This window comes from Coregonus clupeaformis, chromosome 17 (genome assembly GCF_020615455.1).
Source record: "Coregonus clupeaformis isolate EN_2021a chromosome 17, ASM2061545v1, whole genome shotgun sequence".
Taxonomy (NCBI): Eukaryota; Metazoa; Chordata; class Actinopteri; order Salmoniformes; family Salmonidae; genus Coregonus; species Coregonus clupeaformis.
The window spans coordinates 47,753,879-47,773,228 of NC_059208.1; the positions used below are offsets into that span (position 1 = coordinate 47,753,879).

Below are 19,350 nucleotides of genomic sequence, written 5' to 3' on the forward strand. Positions count from 1 at the left end.
AGTATCTGCATTCTGCCCTCTTAGTCGAAAAAAGTAAATGCAAATTAAAGAATATTAGAATCCAAAATGTGACGTGTAAATAACAATAAATTAAGTCGAGAAACAAACCTGTTTTGTTGTCATGGCGAAGAAGCACCGAACTCAGTAGTATAGTTACAATAGGCATAAGAAGCTAGACGGACACTATAGCCTCGGCCCTTGCCGATCGAAGCGTCATCCCAACTTATACAAACCCCTTGGTTCTGCTCTGTACCATTATGTAGAAATTGCGTTCTCATTTCTCACTAACATTACCTAACACATTCTCCTAGACTGTATTAGTATCAATAGGATGAAAAGAGCAGTACATGTATTAATGGGTACATGCATGGAGGCCAACCTGCTTCCAAAGCAATAGATTCTGATCAATCTCCTCCAGTGGCTCAAACAACTGATCTCAAATCAGTTCTCAGCAAGCAGACATTCAATCAAACTCAATGCAGATCCCAGGCATGTGTTGGTAGAGAACTTAGAAGAGTTTGTTAAGCAGTCCAAGTATATGATTCTCTCTTCTCTTTGTGCATGTTGATGATGTGAGAATATGAACATTGCTTACTAGCTCCTCCTGAGCAATCTGAATCTGTCTTCTGACCTCTCAATAGTCTTCCATGACACACTGACAGAAAGTGTTAAAACGGTCTGTAAAATCCCTGAAACTCAACGGTGCATACCATAAAAACAAACACCAACTCAATCCAGTTCAATGTGTCACATTATTACATTGAGTATAATGTTGTCTATTATATTTACATGCCTGCCACAGTGCAATTCGAAAAGCGCAAATAGCCATTGACTAATGTGAACGTCACCTACTAAAACAAATAATTAATAGCAGTTATATAAAGCTATCATAACTGTGATACTGATAATAATAATGTCAAACACAACCATGATAATAATAATAGTTACAATAGTAAATATGCTCTGTCTGTTCAGTGAGAGATGGCTTAATAGTGGTCATCAGAGAGTGGACAGCTAGGATTTAGACCAGTCTGTTGAAGGATGAGACATGTGGCCCTTTGATGATTAGCTGGGCTCCTCTGCTTTGATGGGGCCCCTCCCCTAGCTGTTTCCATTCAAATGCATGTTCTGTCTGCAAGGCTCAAAGCACAGGCGCGGGGGGTGTATGTTAATTAGACCTGTGCTTTCAGAAGGCGGTGGTGACAGCATTCCCTCGCCGTGTCCCCAGTTGTACCAGCTCCCTGGGCACTGTGTCCAGCTGCTCATACGCCAGACGCCCCTCCTCTCCTGGGGTCCGGCAGCAGCAAGAGGAGGAGGAGTCACGTTAGACCTCAACCATTTGGAAAGTTTATTTAAGTTCACTAAAACAGACATGTTTTTTGTCAATCACTCACCCAAGGCGAGCAGGGTTTTTATGGCAACGTGGTGAAGCTCCTCATCTGCCGAGTCACACAGCGACACCACCGCTCGAATACTCTCCACTGCCTAACAGAGAGAGAAAAACAGGTTAACTTAGTAATGGGTATGTTGATGAAAGGAGACTGAGCCACTGAAGAAGTTCATAAGGAATGTATGTCACGCTCTTTCTTCAGGGAGACATCATAATGAATATGAATTACTTGATTCATAAATAAATCTTACTAAGACCAGGAACATACAGACCGGTTAAACTTCAGTTGAACTTCCATAGAAATAGAATATTGCTGTCAGATATACACTGACCTGTAAATAACTGAGAGCAGCGCAGGCAGACCTTTGGGTTTGAATTCTCCCCTCCGACAAAGCCTGTGTGTAGCAGTCTACCGCCTGTAAACGCACACACACACACACACACACACACACACAGAAAAACAAATGAACAAATTCAGTTAGTTCCCTGCCGTAACACACCTGTCCAGTAATCCTGGCTAATTTAGTGAGTACTTGACAGACAGTAGGGTTGATCCTTGACGCTCCCAGGCTAATATAAACACCATTTGACACACACTGACCTTTGACCTAAAGGGTGTGTGAGAGGCAGCAGCAGTGATGTAGGCAGCTGCAGCCTTGCTGAGCTGGGGGTCTTGGTGGGAGAGGAGGGAGGCCAGGGCCCTGAGGGTCTGCAGCTGGGGACACAGGCCGGTGTGTGACACCTCCTCTAGTTCCTTTAGACAACGCTCCGAGTCGCCGCCGCTCAGGCCCTCCGCAAACAGAGCTGAGGGATGGACGGCCAATCGAGTTTATTACAAAATTAACTCACACAGGTACTTATAGCTACAAGCAAGTTTTGTTCAGTGGACCATGTAGCAAGTCTGTTAATGTTTGGACCCCCTCAGTCTTAATCAGATCATCAGACCTCTAACTTGGGTTACTGACTGGTTCTACATTCAACACTACATCGTCTTGCCAAACAGCAAAATGTTAGTTAAAGCAAAACTGAATGGCACCTAGACTATAAACTACTCAGCCTCCGAGCAATTTAGTATCCTAGGACCCCCAACAGATGAGAAAAGATGGGAGGCTAGTAACATGAATGTTGGTAGCGGTAGAAGGTGTGTTTGTCCTGAGCCTTACCCTCTCTGGCCACCTGCAGTAGGTGTTGCTCCATGTCCCCAACGCTGTGCTCTGAGACGTAGCTGTGGAACTGGAACACTGTGAGGACGTCCTGGGACAGGGCCGAGGGAGGAGGGCAGGCCAGATCACTCCTGTCCACCATCTCACTCACCACCAGCCAGATCACTGGGGAGGACCGAGAGGGAAGAGAGAGACAGCCGTGTGAGATGTATACAGTGGCAGTACTGAGACAGCCGTGTGAGATGTATACAGTGACAGTACTGAGACAGCCGTGTGAGATGTATACAGTGACAGTACTGAGACAGCCGTGTGAGATGTATACAGTGACAGTACTGAGACAGCCGTGTGAGATGTATACAGTGACAGTACTGAGACAGCCGTGTGAGATGTACAGTGCATTCGGAAAGTATTCAGACCCCTTGACGTTTTCCACATTTTGTTACATTACAGCCTTATTCTAAAATAGATTAAATATATTTGTTTCCTTGTCAATCTACACACAATACCCTATAATGACAAAGCAAAAACTGTTTATGCAAATTTATAAAAAATAAAAATGGAAATATCACATTTACATAAGTATTCAGACCCTTTACTTAGTATTTTCTTCAAGCACCTTTGGCAGCGATTACAGCCTTGAGTATGACGCTATAAGCTTGGCACACCTGTATTTGCGGCGATTCTCCCATTCTTCTCTGCAGATCCTCTCAAGCTCTGTCAGGTTGGATGGGGAGCGTCGCTGCACAGCTATTTTCAGGTCTCTCCAGGGATGTTCGATCGGGTTCAAGTCCGGGCTCTGGCTGGGCCACTCAAGGACATTCAGAGAATTGTCCCGAAGCCACTCCTGCATTGTCTTCGCTGTTTGCTTAGGTTCGTTGTCCTGTTGGAAGGTGAACGTTCGCCCAAGTCTGAGGTCCTGAGCGCTCTGGAGCAGGTTTTCATCAAGGATCTCTCTGTACTTTGCTCCGTTCATCTTTCCCTCGATCCTGACTAGTCTCCCTGCCACTGAAAGACATCCCCACAGCATGATGCTGCCACCACCATGCTTCACCGTAGGGATGGTGCCAGGTTTCCTCCAGATGTGACGCTTGGCATTCAGGCCAAAGAGTTCAATATTGGTTTCATCAGACCAGAGAATCTTGTTTCTCATGGTCTGAGAGTCTTTAGGTGCCTTTTACTGAGGATTGGCTTGCGTCTGGCCACTCTACCATAAAGGCCTGATTGGTGGAGTGCTGCAGAGATGGTTGTCCTTCTGGAAGGTTCTCCCATCTCCACAGAGGAACTCCGGAGCTCTGTGACCATTGGGTTCTTGGTCACCTCCATGACCAAGGCACTTCTCCCCCGATTGCTCAGTTTGGCTGGGCTGCCAGCTCTAGGAAGAGTCTTGGTGGTTCCAAACTTCCATTTAAGAATGATGGAGGCCACTGTGTTCTTGGGGACCTTCAATGCTGCAGAAATGTTTTGGTACCCTTCCCCAGATCTGTGCCTCGACACAATCCTGTCTCGGAGCTCTACGAACAATTCCTTCAACCTCATGGCTTGGTTTTTGCACTGACATGCACTGTCAACTGTGGGACCTTATATAGACATGTGTGTGCCTTTCCAAATCATGTCCAATCAATTGAATTTACCACAGGTGGACTCGAATCAAGTTGTAGAAACATCAAGGATGATCAATGGAAACAGGATGCACCTGAGCTCAATTTCGAGTCTCTGAATACTTATATACAGTGAGGGAAAAAAGTATTTGATCCCCTGCTGATTTTGTATGTTTGCCCACTGACAAAGACATGATCAGTCTATAATTTTAATGGTAGGTTTATTTGAACAGTGAGCGAGAGAATAACAAAACAAAAATCCTGAAAAATGCATGTCAAAAATGTTATAAATTGATTTGCATTTTAATGAGGGAAATAAGTATTTGACCATTCTGCAAAACATTACTTAGTACTTGGTGGCAAAACCCTTGTTGGCAATCACAGAGGTCAGATGTTTCTTGTAGTTGGCCACCAGGTTTGCACACATCTCAGGAGGGATTTTGTCCCACTCCTCTTTGCAGATCTTCTCCAAGTCATTAAGGTTTCGAGGCTGACGTTTGGCAACTCGAACCTTCAGCTCCCTCCACAGATTTTCTATGGGATTATGGTCTGGAGACTGGCTAGGCCACTCCAGGACCTTAATGTGCTTCTTCTTGAGCCACTCCTTTGTTGCCTTGGCCGTGTGTTTTGGGTCATTGTCATGCTGGAATACCCATCCACGACCTATTTTCAATGCCCTGGCTGAGGGAAGGAGGTTCTCACCCAAGATTTGACGGTACATGGCCCCGTCCATCGTCCCTTTGATGCAGTGAAGTTGTCCTGTCCCCTTAGCAGAAAATCACCCCCAAAACATAATGTTTCCACCTCCATGTTTGACGGTGGGGATGGTGTTCTTGGGGTCATAGGCAGCATTCCTCCTCCTCCAAACACGGCGAGTTGAGTTGATGCCAAAGAGCTCGATTTTGGTCTCATCTGACCACAACACTTTCACCCAGTTCTTCTCTGAATCATTCAGATGTTCATTGGCAAACTTCAGACGGGCCTGTATATTTGCTTTCTTGAGCAGGGGGACCTTGCGGGCGCTGCAGGATTTCAGTCCTTCACTCCGTAGTGTGTTACCAATTGTTTTCTTGGTGACTATGGTCCCAGCTGCCTTGAGATCATTGACAAGATCCTCCCGCTGATTCCTCATCGTTCTCATGATCATTGCAACTCCACGAGGTGAGATCTTGCATGGAGCCCCAGGCCGAGGGAGATTGACAGTTCTTTTGTGTTTCTTCCATTTGCGAATAATCGTACCAACTGTTGTCACCTTCTCACCAAGCTGCTTGGTGATGGTCTTGTAGCCCATTCCAGCCTTGTGTAGGTCTACAATCTTGTCCCTGACATCCCTGGAGAGCTCTTTGGTCTTGGCCATGGTGGAGAGTTTGGAATCTGATTGATTGATTGCTTCTGTGGACAGGTGTCTTTTATACAGGTAACAAGCTGAGATTAGGAGCACTCCCTTTAAGAGTGTGCTCCTAATCTCAGCTCGTTACCTGTATAAAAGACACCTGGGAGCCAGAAATCTTTCTGATTGAGAGGGGGTCAAATACTTATTTCCCTCATTAAAATGCAAATCAATTTATAACATTTTTGACATATGTTTTTCTGGATTTTGTTGTTGTTATTCTGTCGCTCACTGTTCAAATAAACCTACCATTAAAATTATAGACTGATCATTTCTTTGTCAGTGGGCAAACATACAAAATCAGCAGGGGATCAAATACTTTTTTCCCCTCACTGTAAATAAGGTATTTCTGTTTTTGAATTTCTAAAAACCTGTTTTTGCTTTGTCATTATGGGGTATTGTGTGTAGATTGAGGATTTTTATTTATTTAATCCATTTTAGAATAAGGCAGTAATGTAACAAAATGTGGAAAAAGTAATGGGGTCCAAATACTTTCTGAATGCACTGTATATAGTGACAGTACTGAGACAGCCGTGTGAGATGTATACAGTGACAGTACAACTGCACTACACACTATGGCAGGGTTCCCCAATTGGCGGTTTTATTTGGCCCCCAAGTTTTCTAAGCAAAAACAAAGAAAACATTATTTAATTGATTTTTGAGCATTTTCATTTTTGGACATAAAAGACTGTAAAAACATCAGGAAATCAGCTCCAATTGATTTTAATTTTGGAAATCAATTCCCAAGTATTCCCACGCATAATAGAGAGACGTGATAGTATAAAAATGTAAGCAAGGTTTGAAATGTTTATATTTTAGTCAAATATTATATCTGTTTGGGCTTCTTGCAGTCAATTTGCAGTCTACAAATTATTTGTAATTATGTTCTGGCCCCTCGACCATCTGCGCAAGAAAACAAAATCGGCCCATGGCTGAATCTAGTTGATGATCCCTGAACTATGGTGTAATACAATCAATTTACTCACATACACATCATACACTTTGTATATGTTGGACACACATAGCTACAAACACACACAGACAGAAAGAGAGCCCTACCTGTTTCAGCTGTGGTGTGTGGGTGCTTCTCCTGCAGTGGGCTGGTGTAGCTGTGGTGCATGTGTTTAAGCACCCTGTCCAGCGTAGTATGGAACAGTCCTCCAGAACCACTACACTCCGACCACAGAGCCATCAGAGCAGGCCGCTCTGCCAGCCCTGGGAGCACTGAGAGAGAGGAGGGAGGACATAGAGATTCATTATGGTTGTACGGAAATGTGCTTTATGTCTAATGGCTCAGTTTTCCAAAGACCCAGTTCCTTGCCCCAGAGAGAGTACAGAGTAGCCTCCATTATATTAATATTTACCAAACAATGGTCTGTAAAGTAGCGAGAGAGACAACCCACCGTCAGCAGCTGAGGTGATGCTCCCGAGGCGTTCTGTGCTGATCTCTCCCAGTTCCTCTAACAGCTGAGTCTGAGCTGACAGCTTCTGGAGCTGGGCTCTACGCTGCCAAGGGTTCCCTCCACTGGACAGGAGCTGTCATTACACACAGAGATTGAGTTGGTGCACACACAGTCACACAGTGTAGTCAAACCATGTAGTCTAGTGTTAGTCTCCACACTTCAGTGCAGTCATGGCCAATAAATGACAAGAGAACTTCCCGGCCACACTCTTCGATCAATGCTAATTTCATTTCACTACATCTGCGCAAGACTCTGTAATTAGTTAGCATGACAGAGTCTAGTTTGTTATCGATTGGAGAAAAAAAAAAAATTGACATTGAAATGAGACAGCCTAATAGGAACTCAGTGGATTTGAAACATGCTTGTCTATAGCAATATCATAAGAAAAACAAAAACAATCAATTCTGTGTCATTTTCCAGAGTTCCTCTGTGAGGGCACTGGAGCATGTTCATTCACCTGGATGAGATGATCGCAGTACTGCAGGTGAATGACGATGGCCACATCCAGATTCTCATTGCCGGTGGTGAGAGGCAGGGGGCTGCCGGCCACACTGTTGCCCACCCCGGTGTCCTCCGTCAGGGCTTCACTCAGGTGGCCTCTGGCCTCTGGGTGCTGGCCTCCAGGCCTGTTAAGACAGACAGGAGATACACACAGTCACCACCAGAGGGCAGCAGCAGAGTGTAGAAGTGGAATATATACAGGTAAAAGTCAGTAAATTAGAATATTTTGAAAAACTTGATTTATTTCAGTAATTGCATTCAAAAGGTGTAACTTGTACATTATATTTATTCATTGCACACAGACTGATGCATTCAAATGTTTATTTCATTTAATTTTGATGATTTGAAGTGGCAACAAATGAAAATCCAAAATTCCGTGTGTCACAAAATTAGAATATTACTTAAGGCTAATACAAAAAGGGATTTTTAGAAATGTTGGCCAACTGAAAAGTATGAAAATGAAAAATATGAGCATGTACAATACTCAATACTTGGTTGGAGCTCCTTTTGCCTCAATTACTGCATTAATGCGGCGTGGCATGGAGTCGATGAGTTTCTGGCACTGCTCAGGTGTTATGAGAGCCCAGGTTGCTCTGATAGTGGCCTTCAACTCTTCTGCGTTGTTGGGTCTGGCATTCTGCATCTTCCTTTTCACAATACCCCACAGATTTTCTATGGGGCTAAGGTCAGGGGAGTTGGCTGGCCAATTTAGAACAGAAATACCATGGTCCGTAAACCAGGCACGGGTAGATTTTGCGCTGTGTGCAGGCGCCAAGTCCTGTTGGAACCTGAAATCTCCATCTCCATAGAGCAGGTCAGCAGCAGGAAGCATGAAGTGCTCTAAAACTTGCTGGTAGACGGCTGCGTTGACCCTGGATCTCAGGAAACAGAGTGGACCGACACCAGCAGATGACATGGCACCCCAAACCATCACTGATGGTGGAAACTTTACACTAGACTTCAGGCAACGTGGATCCTGTGCCTCTCCTGTCTTCCTCCAGACTCTGGGACCTCGATTTCCAAAGGAAATGCAAAATTTGCTTTCGTCAGAAAACATGACTTTAGACCACTCAGCAGCAGTCCAGCTCTTTTTTCCTTAGCCCAGGTGAGACGCTTTTCGCGCTGTTTCTTGGTCAACAGTGGCTTGACACGAGGTATGCGGCAGTTGAAACCCATGTCTTTCAAGCGTCTCTTGGTGGTGGATCTTGAAGCCCTGACTCCAGCAGCTGTCCACTCCTTGTGAATCTCCCCCACATTTTTGAATGGGTTTTTTTTTCACAATCTTGACTAGGGCGCGGTGATCCCTATCGCTTGTACACTTTTTCTGACCACAGTTTTTCCTTCCCTTTGCCTCTCTATTAATGTGTTTGGACACAGAGCTCTGAGAACAGCCAGCCTCTTCTGCAATAACCTTTTGTGTCTTTCCCTCCTTGTGCAATGTGTCGATGGTCGCCTTTTGGACAGCTGTCAAATCTGAAGTCTTCCCCATGTTTGTGTAGGCTTCAGAACTGGACTGAGAGACCATTTAAAGCCCTTTGCAGGTGTTTTGAGTTAATCAGCTGATTAGTTTGTGGCACCAGGTGTCTTCAAAATGTAACCCTTACACAATATTCTAATTTTGTGACACACGGAATTTTGGATTTTCATTTGTTGCCACTTCAAATCATCAAAATTAAATGAAATAAACATTTGAATGCATCAGTCTGTGTGCAATGAATAAATATAATGTACAAGTTACACCTTTTGAATGCAATTACTGAAATAAATCAAGTTTTTCAAAATATTCTAAATTTACTGACTTTTACCTGTATATTTTTTTTACATTTACATTTTAGTCATTTAGCAGATGCTCTTATCCAGAGCGACTTACAGTTAGTGAGTGCATACATTTTTCATACAATCACTACTAAAACCATGAGAATATAGCAGTATGTATATGTAAATCAGCATAATATGGGATGCTAGAGTTAAATGCATTATGCTTCCATTATTTTAAGTAATTTGTTCCATCGTAATATAGAGGCTATGGTACAGAATAGCATTTACTGGCTAACAAACATCTACCCATTTTCAGTATAGAGTAACACCCTACAATGTTTATTGAATTATACAAACGCTCTAGGACTGTGATCTGGACAGGAAGTGGGCACCAGAGGTGGACAGAAAGAGAGATAGGAGAGGGACATGGCCAGAGAGACACATAGGGCATAGCACAGACAAACAGACCAAGCCACGACACTGTTAGGCTGACAACAGCGATAACAATCATAATCACACCGCATAACATACACCATACATGACAGTCACAGTGACACAGACAGTCACAAGACAACAGTCTAACCCTAAAGAACCTACACCTGGCAGAGACTGTTAACCTGACTCCACTGGACAGAGGCACAGGGCTGGAGAGACAAACAGTAGGGGAAGAGAGACCGATGGGGGGAGAGACAGATAGGGGGGAGAAGGAGAGGGGGGAGAGACCTATAGGGAGGGAGGGGAGAGAGACAGATATGGGGGGGAGAAGGAGAGGGGGAGAGAGACAGATATGGGGGGGGAGAAGGAGAGGGGGAGAGACAGGTGGGGAGAAGGAGAGGGGAGAGAGATCTATAGAGGGGGGAGAAGGAGAAGGGGAGAGACAGATGGGGGGGGAGAGATGGGGGAGAAGGAGAGGGGAGAGAGATAGGGGGAGAAGGAGAGGGGAGAGAGATAGGGGGAGAAGGAGAGGGGAGAGAGATAGGGGGAGAAGGAGAGGGGAGAGAGATAGGGGGAGAAGGAGAGGGGAGAGACAGATGGGGGGAGAGAGAGCCTGGGTTAGTCACACACACGGATACGCACACCGGTTTACGCACACACAGGGATACACACACACACAGATACACAAAGGCCCCTTGGAATCTCATTGGCCGTGGAGAGATGTGGCGTGACAGTGGGGTTAGAGGTCAGACAGAAGGAGACAGGCAGGGTCACCACCACCATCTCCCAGGTAGGGACAGAGGGTGTAGTAGACTAGAGAGAGTACAGGGGAGGGGACTTTCCCCCCCTCCTCCCCTCCCTCTCGACTCACCCAATTCTCTCCACCTCCATGTCAAAGAACACAGAGCTGTGGAGAGCGTGGTCATCACCCGTATCATCATCGTCGAAGTCAGAGGTGTTAAGGAAGTCAAAGCTCTCCAGGGCGCTCTCAACCGTCAGGCTGAGGCTGGACGACCTGCTCCTGTGGCCCGGGAGACGACACTGAGGGAGAGATGTCAGGAGATACTGAAACCCTGCTTGGAGGGCTAGCACTAAGGGAGACTAGGCGCTATACGAATCTGGACGACTTACTACAGTAGCCCGGGAGACAGCACTGAGGGAAAGATGAGACCCTGAAATACTCAGCCCTAAAAAGCCCTGAAAAGCCCTGCCAGGGTTTGGCTAGACTAATACTAATGGAGGCCACCTGCTACCATGGGGGGTTCTAATATATGTTAATATATGTCAATACCACAATAAAGCTCCAATCACCTTAACAGCATACATGAACTACCACTCTTAAAAACCAGATCATTTATCTTTATGAAAAATAAACAACAAATCTGATCCCAGGGCAAATCCCAAAAGGCACCTTGTACCCTATACATTGTCCAGCTTTCGGCCAAGGCCACATAAGGTAGTGCACTACATAGGGAACAGGGTGCTATTTGGAATGACACAGGGGACATGGCAGCCAGGCCTCACCTTGAGCAGGTCCTCCAGGCGCATCACTTCCTGTTCCAGGTCCTGCAGCTCTCTACAGCGTTGTCCCAGTGATTCCAGCCTCAGCAGCAGGCTGTGCAGGGCCTCCTCCAGGCTGCTCTCCAGGAAGGCCCTGCTTCCCTCCCCGGCCCAGCTCAGAGCCACCACCTCGGGCAGAATGTCGGACGACGTCAGCCTCCTCACCAGCTGCCTGGTCAAGCTGCCTGGTTCTTCAGTGTCCAGTTCCACGGGCTTCAGCAGCTCCGAGCTGACAATAGAATATAATAGAATTCAATAGAATAGAATAGAATACATACAATACAATTTAATTGAGGGGAGATTAGTTTGGCCTCTGCGCAATAAACATCATAAAGACAAAACATCAATCACATATTACCTGTCGTCCTCATCTCCATCCCTGTCAGGCCCAGCGTGGTCCAGGAACACATCCTCAGGAGCCACAGCTGACAACTGACTCTCCGAGCAGAGAGAAGAGGAACCTACGTTACACTGGAACTCTGCCCTCTCCCACTCTGACTCCGCCTCCTCGCTAACCAGGCTAGCGCTCACACTACCGCCGCTGTCACCACTCTCCTCTTCCTCCTCACCCTCTTCCTCTTCCACTACGTCTGCGTGCACCCGAACCGTCTCTTCTACCCCTTTGTCTTCCCTCTGGGATATTTGGGGCCAGGGGTCGGTCTCAGGAGGCGTGACGGTGATTTCGGGGTTGGACTGGCCGGGGGCGAGGCTTGGGCTGGGGGAGGAGACTGAGGTATCGGAAAAGGTGAAGGAGAGGCGCTTGCACTCAGCGTTGCCACACACACCGTTCTCAAAGACGTCGTCAGGCAGGGTGGACTGGAGAGAGAGAGAGAAAGAGAGAGAGAGAGGGGAGAGAGAGGGGGAAAGAGAGAGAGGGTGGGGAAAGAGAGAGAGAGGGTGGGGCAAGAGAGAAAGAGAGAGAGAGGGTGGGGAGAGAGAGAGAGAGTCAGATGAGAGAAGAGAGAGGGTGGGGAGAGAGAGCGAGTCAGATGAGAGAAGAGAGAGATGGTGGGGAGAGAGAGAGAGAGAGAGGGTGGGGGAGAGAGAGAGAGAGAGGGGGGGGGAGAGAGAGAGGGTGGGGGAGAGAGAGAGGGTGGGGAGAGAGAGAGGGTGGGGGAGAGAGAGAGAGAGAGAGGGGGGGGAGAGAGAGAGGGTGGGGAGAGAGAGAGGGTGGGGAGAGAGAGAGGGTGGGGAGAGAGAGAGAGAGAGAGTCAGATGAGAGAAGAGAGAGGGTGGGGAGAGAGAGAGAGTCAGATGAGAGAAGAGAGAGGGTGGGGAGAGAGAGAGAGTCAGATGAGAGAAGAGAGAGGGTGGGGAGAGAGAGAGAGTCAGATGAGAGAAGAGAGAGGGTGGGGAGAGAGAGAGAGTCAGATGAGAGAAGAGAGAGGGTGGGGAGAGAGAGAGAGTCAGATGAGAGAAGAGAGAGGGTAGGGAGAGAGAGAGAGAGGGTGGGGGAGAGAGAGAGGGTGGGGAGAGAGAGAGGGTGGGGAGAGAGAAGAGAGAGGGTAGGGAGAGAGAGAGAGTCAGATGAGAGAAGAGAGAGGGTAGGGAGAGAGAGAGAGTCAGATGAGAGAAGAGAGAGGGTAGGGAGAGAGAGAGAGTCAGATGAGAGAAGAGAGAGGGTAGGGAGAGAGAGCCTGTAGGTGCTTCGCTAGTCTAGTGACATCACAACATCCTCCTCTTTCCCCCCTCCTACTGTTGTTTCAGTCTGGGATGTGAACACAGGCTGACACAAGCCACTCCATGCAAACAAATAAGCAGGTGCAGGCACAGCCACACAGGCAGGGGTAAACGGGGCTAGCACTACAGTAGCACACCTCACTCACATAGACCTCCAGGCTGGACTTGGGCCTGGGGCGGAGGGAGGCCAGGTCGCCAAAGGAGCGACTGCATCTCAGCTTCTCTAACAGGGAGTTCCTCAGGGCGTGGAGGAAGGAGAAGCGATGCTGGGTCGGGGAGGGGCGGGGGTGCAACTCCTTTACCACTCATAGGGAGCAGGGGGGTGGAGGGAGGATGAATGGGTGCAGAGGGGTGGAGGGGTGGTACGAGGGAGGGAGTAGGGGTGGGTGGAGGGAGGGAGGGAGGATGGGGGGCAAGGAGGGTATGGCGGGTGGGTTAGGGTTAGTCAGACTTAGCCATTGCTTTGTTAGCATACACAGACACATATACATTGCATACAGTTTCACAGTTTAAAGCAATCCTGGGTAAGTGGGTTAGAGGGTTAGTGCAACGAGGGATCCTGTGAGCAGGAAGGTGCTAGTATGCAGAATGCTGTGCTATAAGACAACATTGGGACTAGAGCCATACACCCACTCCTCTCCCCTATCCCACCCCAGGGAGAGGAGGCTCTAACTGGGACTCACAAAGAAGGACTGGTCTTGGAAGGTGGGTGTCTCTGGCGTGCCCTGGCTGTAGACAGACACCCGTCTCTGCAGGGCGGTGGCCTTGCTCACGTTGCCTGAAGACAGGGTCAGGTCCTCCACATCGAACGGACTGCATGGGGGGAGGACAGAGAGACGGTTAGGAGGGTAAGAAGTCCATTGGAGCAATATAAACTACTATGGTAATGCTGCTGTAACACTGGAGCAGACACCCAGGTTCTCCAGAAGAGGGCAGTGTTACAGTATAACTTCATGTAGTCAACGTACACTGTTGTAACTAACCACCGTAGTATTTATTGTGTAGTTTATAATACTATGTCCTACAATATGTTTTGGTTTCACTTACTGTTTCCATGTTGTTCATGTTTTTCTGCTCCTTGCACCACACCAATAACTTTCTGTTAACTTCCTCTGTGAACTTCCTCTAATTCAACAGTCACTAACAAAACTTTAAAAACATGTCCATCCCTCAAAGAGACATTTAAGTCCACTTACAACCATGTGACCTCCAGATTGAGTTTGATTGTTCCCAGGTCGTTGACATCGACAGCCACCACCTGAGGCATGGCGGTGAACAGGTCCTTGGTCTCACAGATCACACTGCCCACTAGGATGTGAGTGGCTAGACCCTTCAGCTCGGTAACCTGATTGGACAAGAGACCGGAAGTTAGAGCTGATTGGACCAGAGAAAGGAAGTAAGATCACACTGCCCACCAGGATGTGAGTGGCTAGACCCGTTCAGTTCGTCAAGTGATTGGACCAGAGACAGGAAGTTAGAGGGTCATTCAGGTGGGTTAGTGCTGGGCTGGAACAAAAGCTTGCACATTCTGTGGTTCCCCAAGACCAGGACTGAACCCCACTTCCCTAGTCTGGCTGCTGTACTGTAGGCTGGGTTACTGTTCTCTAGGCTGGGTTACTGTTCTCTAGGATGGGATACTGTTCTCTAGGCTGGGATACTGTTCTCTAGGCTGGGATACTGTTCTCTAGGATGGGTTACTGTTCTCTAGGCTGGGTTACTGTTCTCTAGGATGGGATACTGTTCTCTAGGATGGGATACTGTTCTCTAGGCTGGGATACTGTTCTCTAGGATGGGATACTGTTCTCTAGGATGGGATACTGTTCTCTAGGCTGGGTTACTGTTCTCTAGGATGGGATACTGTTCTCTAGACTGGGATACTGTTCTCTAGGATGGGTTACTGTTCTCTAGGCTGGGTTACTGTTCTCTAGGCTGGGTTACTGTACTCTAGGCTGGGTTACTGTACTCTAGGCTGGGTTACTGTACTCTAGGCTGGGTTACTGTACTCTAGGCTGGGTTACTGTTCTCTAGGCTGGGTTACTGTTCTCTAGGCTGGGATACTGTTCTCTAGGCTGGGTTACTGTTCTCTAGGCTGGGTTACTGTACTCTAGGCTGGGTTACTGTACTCTAGGCTGGGTTACTGTACTCTAGGCTGGGTTACTGTACTCTAGGCTGGGTTACTGTACTCTAGGCTGGGATACTGTTCTCTAGGCTGGGTTACTGTTCTCTAGGCTGGGTTACTGTTCTCTAGTCTGGGTTACTGTACTCTAGGCTGGGTTACTGTTCTCTAGGCTGGGTTACTGTTCTCTAGGATGGGTTACTGTTCTCTAGGCTGGGTTACTGTTCTCTAGGCTGGGTTACTGTACTCTAGGCTGGGTTACTTTTCTCTAGGCTGGGTTACTGTACTCTAGGCTGGGTTACTGTTCTCTAGGCTGGGTTACTGTTCTCTAGGATGGGTTACTGTTCTCTAGGCTGGGTTACTGTTCTCTAGGCTGGGATACTGTTCTCTAGGATGGGTTACTGTTCTCTAGGCTGGGTTACTGTACTTTAGGCTGGGTTACTGTACTCTAGGCTGGGTTACTGTACTCTAGGCTGGGATACTGTTCTCTAGGCTGGGATACTGTTCTCTAGGCTGGGATACTGTTCTCTAGGATGGGTTACTGTTCTCTAGGCTGGGTTACTGTACTCTAGGCTGGGTTACTGTACTCTAGGCTGGGTTACTGTTCTCTAGGCTGGGTTACTTTTCTCTAGGCTGGGTTACTGTACTCTAGGCTGGGTTACTGTTCTCTAGGCTGGGTTACTGTTCTCTAGGATGGGTTACTGTTCTCTAGGCTGGGTTACTGTTCTCTAGGCTGGGATACTGTTCTCTAGGCTGGGTTACTGTTCTCTAGGCTGGGTTACTGTACTTTAGGCTGGGTTACTGTACTCTAGGCTGGGTTACTGTACTCTAGGCTGGGATACTGTTCTCTAGGCTGGGATACTGTTCTCTAGGCTGGGATACTGTTCTCTAGGATGGGTTACTGTTCTCTAGGCTGGGTTACTGTTCTCTAGTCTGGCCACTGTACTCTAGGCTGGGTTACTGTTCTCTAGGCTGGGTTACTGTACTCTAGGCTGGGTTACTGTACTCTAGGCTGGGTTACTGTACTCTAGGCTGGGTTACTGTACTCTAGGCTGGGTTACTGTACTCTAGGCTGGGTTACTGTAAAGCACTTTGAAGAATGTTGACATAAATATTTATTTATAAATATAATTGATTTGTTGGTTGATTGATTGACTGACTGATTTTGCTGTACCTTGATGTTGATGAGGTCTGTGATGAGGGGCGTGAAGACCATCTCCTCTCCGTCCCAGCTCTGTCTGGAGTTCACCTCTATCTTCCCCTTCAGTTTCCATCGCTGACGCCCATACCGCATGAAGATCTGACGGAGGGAGGGAGGGAGAGGAGACAGAGAGGAGTGAGAGGGAGGGAGGGAAGAACATAGGGAGGGAGAGAGAGGAGACAGAGAGGAGGGAGAGGGAGGGAGGGAAGAACATAGGGAGGGAGAGAGAGGAGGGAGAGGGAGGGAGGGAGAGGGAGGGAGGGAGGGAGGGAGAGAGAGGAGACAGAGAGGAGTGGGAGGGAGGGAGGGAGAGAGAGGAGACAGAGAGGAGTGGGAGGGAGGGAGGGAGAGAGAGGAGACAGAGAGGAGTGGGAGGGAGGGAGGGAGAGAGAGGAGACAGAGAGGAGTGGGAGGGAGGGAGGGAGGGAGGGAGGGAGGGAGGGAGGGAGGGAGGGAAAGAAACAAAGAGATGGAGGGAGGGCGGAGAGGGAGAAAGAGGGGTAGAGAGATAGAGGAGGAAGAGAGAGGGGGTGAGAGAAAGAGAGAGGTTAAAGATAGATGCAGGGCCAAGGAGTCAGAGATAAGCTAAGAAACAGTTGTTTTTATTTATTTATAAGTGCCGTTTTCGAGGCAGTCTGCAGATATGGAAAGATATAGTTGTCTATTTGTGATACAGAGAGGGCCTGTTAGGAATGATAAAGACAGAGAAAGAGAGAGTCAAGTCTTATATTCATTAATCTCACCTCATACTGGTCTCCTGAACAGAGACGAGCAAAGCCAGCAAGACCTGACGAGAGAGAGAGAGATAGAGAGGAGAGAGAAGAGGGGGGCAGAGAGAGAGGGGGTGGGTGAGTGAGGAAGAGAGGGGGGGAGGGGGGGGGGAGAAAGAGTGAGACGGAGAGATAATTGGGCAGTGAAATTATTGCTTGTTTGTTTTCGGTCTACCCTAACTGGCCTCAGTCTTACCTTTCATTTTGATATGGAATTCCCCCAACAGGTTCTCCAGCTCCACCTCAAATGTGCTCATATTCTGGGGAGGAAAGGAGACTGATCAGCTCAAAAACAAACAACTGGAGAAAACTTTGACACCAGGCTGTGTTAGATCTCAGTGGGTGATCATATAGCACCGGTAAATAGGCTGATTTGTGTGTGGGTCCATACATACCTCTGTGTACTCCTTGTATCTGCGGTTGACCTCTAATATGCTCTCTCTGCTGGCCTTAGTGGAGGGAGAGGCAGAGAAGGCCTGCTTCATCTTACTGGCTCCCTCCCTCAGCTTCCGCTGGATACAGAACACCTCATACAACTCATCCACCTGCAGAGAACACAGCACACAGATGGTTACACACTATAATCCATACAGCACAGACAGGGTTAAAAGACTTAACATACAGCAAGGACATGGTTACACACAAATATATCCAATAGACACGGCATACAGAATTACAATTGTTATAAAGCAAAAATAGGGTTAAGAGACTTCAAATGCATTAAGTATACACATCAAAGACAGTTACAGATTTATAACCTTTATAAAAGTATACATTTAAACTACACACTCTGCACTGATCATCCAATAACAGCCTGTGAAGTTTGTGAAGTTCCATACAACATAAACAAAAGCCCTGGGCTTAAAACAAGCTTGTAAATCCTACCCATCCTCCCTCATACATAAAGATACTAAATATTCAGTCGGTAGATGACTGATTATTTCTAGAGAGCGGCGGTGTATATGTGAAGGACTCACTCCAGCCCTCTTCCGGGGGAGACAGATTACCATGTCTGACAGACTGATGAGCAAGCCCTGTCCAGTCTCAGACCCACACCCTTCATCATAGAACTGCACATTTAGATCATTCCCAACCCAGCAGCACAGCACACTGACCAACTTCCCCCTTCATATTAACTATGCTTGGCCCATGGACTGTAGAGAGAAAAGGGAGGGGGGATAGAGAACGGGGGAACAGGAAGACAGAGGTGAAGAGAGTGAGAGGCTTGTGGGAATGGAGCTGTGTAAACGGCGCCTGCAGTGTAGTGTGCCGTCCCATTCATGTTGTGTCACCCTGTGGAATACTCCCATGGTGGCAGAGTGGCAGACAGCGTTTAGCGATCGTTTGGGAGCCGACTAAGTTCATTCTGTACCGCCAGCGCTGTCTAATACCCACACACCCAGCAGAAAGACAGAGAGAAAGACACTGTGGGAGGAGAGGGAGACAGAGAGAGACAGAATAGAGAGAGAGAGAGAGATATCCATTTGCTTACTTATGCAAGCCAACACTCTCCATCCCTCACTCTGCCTGTTATGAGCCTGAGTGATGTTATAATGTGCTGACTTCCCTACTGTACTGAGACTGTCCTGAGACTGTGGAGACTATACTGTCTGGCAGGCATGTCTGTCTGTGGAGACTATACTGTCTGGCAGGCATGTCTGTCTGTGGAGACTATACTGTCTGGCAGGCATAAACAAAGACCTGGAACATATTCAGACGTCGCCGTGGAGCTGTGAAATATTGATGCATCGCAGTCTTTAAGGTTCTCATTAGGGGAAAACAGAGGGGGGAAATGGGCCAATCGTATTCCCCAACGCTTTGACAATCATAGCAGCCACAGAAGTGGTGAAGGGGGAGGAGGATGATAAAGTAGATGAATTTAGTAGGAAAATAGCAAGGGCTGTCGGTTGTCAGGGAGGGGACTGGGACACTCCAATTCAAGGGTGGAACACTCCGTCTAGGTTGATGATGATGATATCAGGTTCTGTGGATCTTTGCTATGTTTGATACTAAGAGAGAGAAACCCTGCCCTGCCCCAGCTTCTCTCATAGCATCATCCCGCCCCGCCCCAACCACAACAGCCCTGTACCCCAGGGTCGCCCTACCGCTACCGCAACCCCTCACCCTCACAACACCCTCACTCCCATCCCGCCCCGCCCCAACCACAACAGCCCTGTACCCCAGGGTCGCCCTACTGCTACCCCAACCCCTCACCCTCACAACACCCTCACAACATCCTCACTCCCATCCACCCCCCGCCCCAACCACAACAGCCCTGTACCCCAGGGTCGCCCTACTGCTACCCCAACCCCTCACCCTCACAAC

The 19,350-nt window shown here is 47.8% G+C and overlaps 1 protein-coding gene across 7 annotated transcripts in view; it reads right to left on the reverse strand.

Annotated features, from left to right (window-relative positions):
- Positions 1–1,157: 1,157 nt before the first annotated feature.
- LOC121586666 (rho family-interacting cell polarization regulator 2-like) overlaps positions 1,158–19,350 on the reverse strand; it is a 62,927-nt gene continuing 44,734 nt past the window's right edge. For 3 of the 7 annotated variants that reach the window (XM_041903574.1, XM_041903573.1, XM_041903571.1), the window contains exons 7-24: positions 17,421–17,570; positions 17,222–17,285; positions 16,999–17,042; positions 16,229–16,354; positions 14,135–14,283; positions 13,622–13,751; positions 13,076–13,234; positions 11,617–12,074; positions 11,223–11,487; positions 10,570–10,739; positions 7,462–7,630; positions 6,945–7,077; positions 6,601–6,765; positions 2,554–2,718; positions 1,992–2,194; positions 1,723–1,806; positions 1,395–1,485; positions 1,158–1,287 (exon numbers count right to left, since the gene is read on the reverse strand). In XM_041903574.1, coding sequence (XP_041759508.1) covers positions 1,187–1,287; positions 1,395–1,485; positions 1,723–1,806; positions 1,992–2,194; positions 2,554–2,718; positions 6,601–6,765; positions 6,945–7,077; positions 7,462–7,630; positions 10,570–10,739; positions 11,223–11,487; positions 11,617–12,074; positions 13,076–13,234; positions 13,622–13,751; positions 14,135–14,283; positions 16,229–16,354; positions 16,999–17,042; positions 17,222–17,285; positions 17,421–17,570 — 2,826 coding nt within the window. In that variant the 3' untranslated portion in view covers positions 1,158–1,186. The remainder of the gene's footprint in view (positions 1,288–1,394; positions 1,486–1,722; positions 1,807–1,991; positions 2,195–2,553; positions 2,719–6,600; positions 6,766–6,944; positions 7,078–7,461; positions 7,631–10,569; positions 10,740–11,222; positions 11,488–11,616; positions 12,075–13,075; positions 13,235–13,621; positions 13,752–14,134; positions 14,284–16,228; positions 16,355–16,998; positions 17,043–17,221; positions 17,286–17,420; positions 17,571–19,350) is intronic. The other 4 variants (XM_041903575.1, XM_041903572.1, XM_041903578.1 and 1 more) reach the window with 2 other exon arrangements.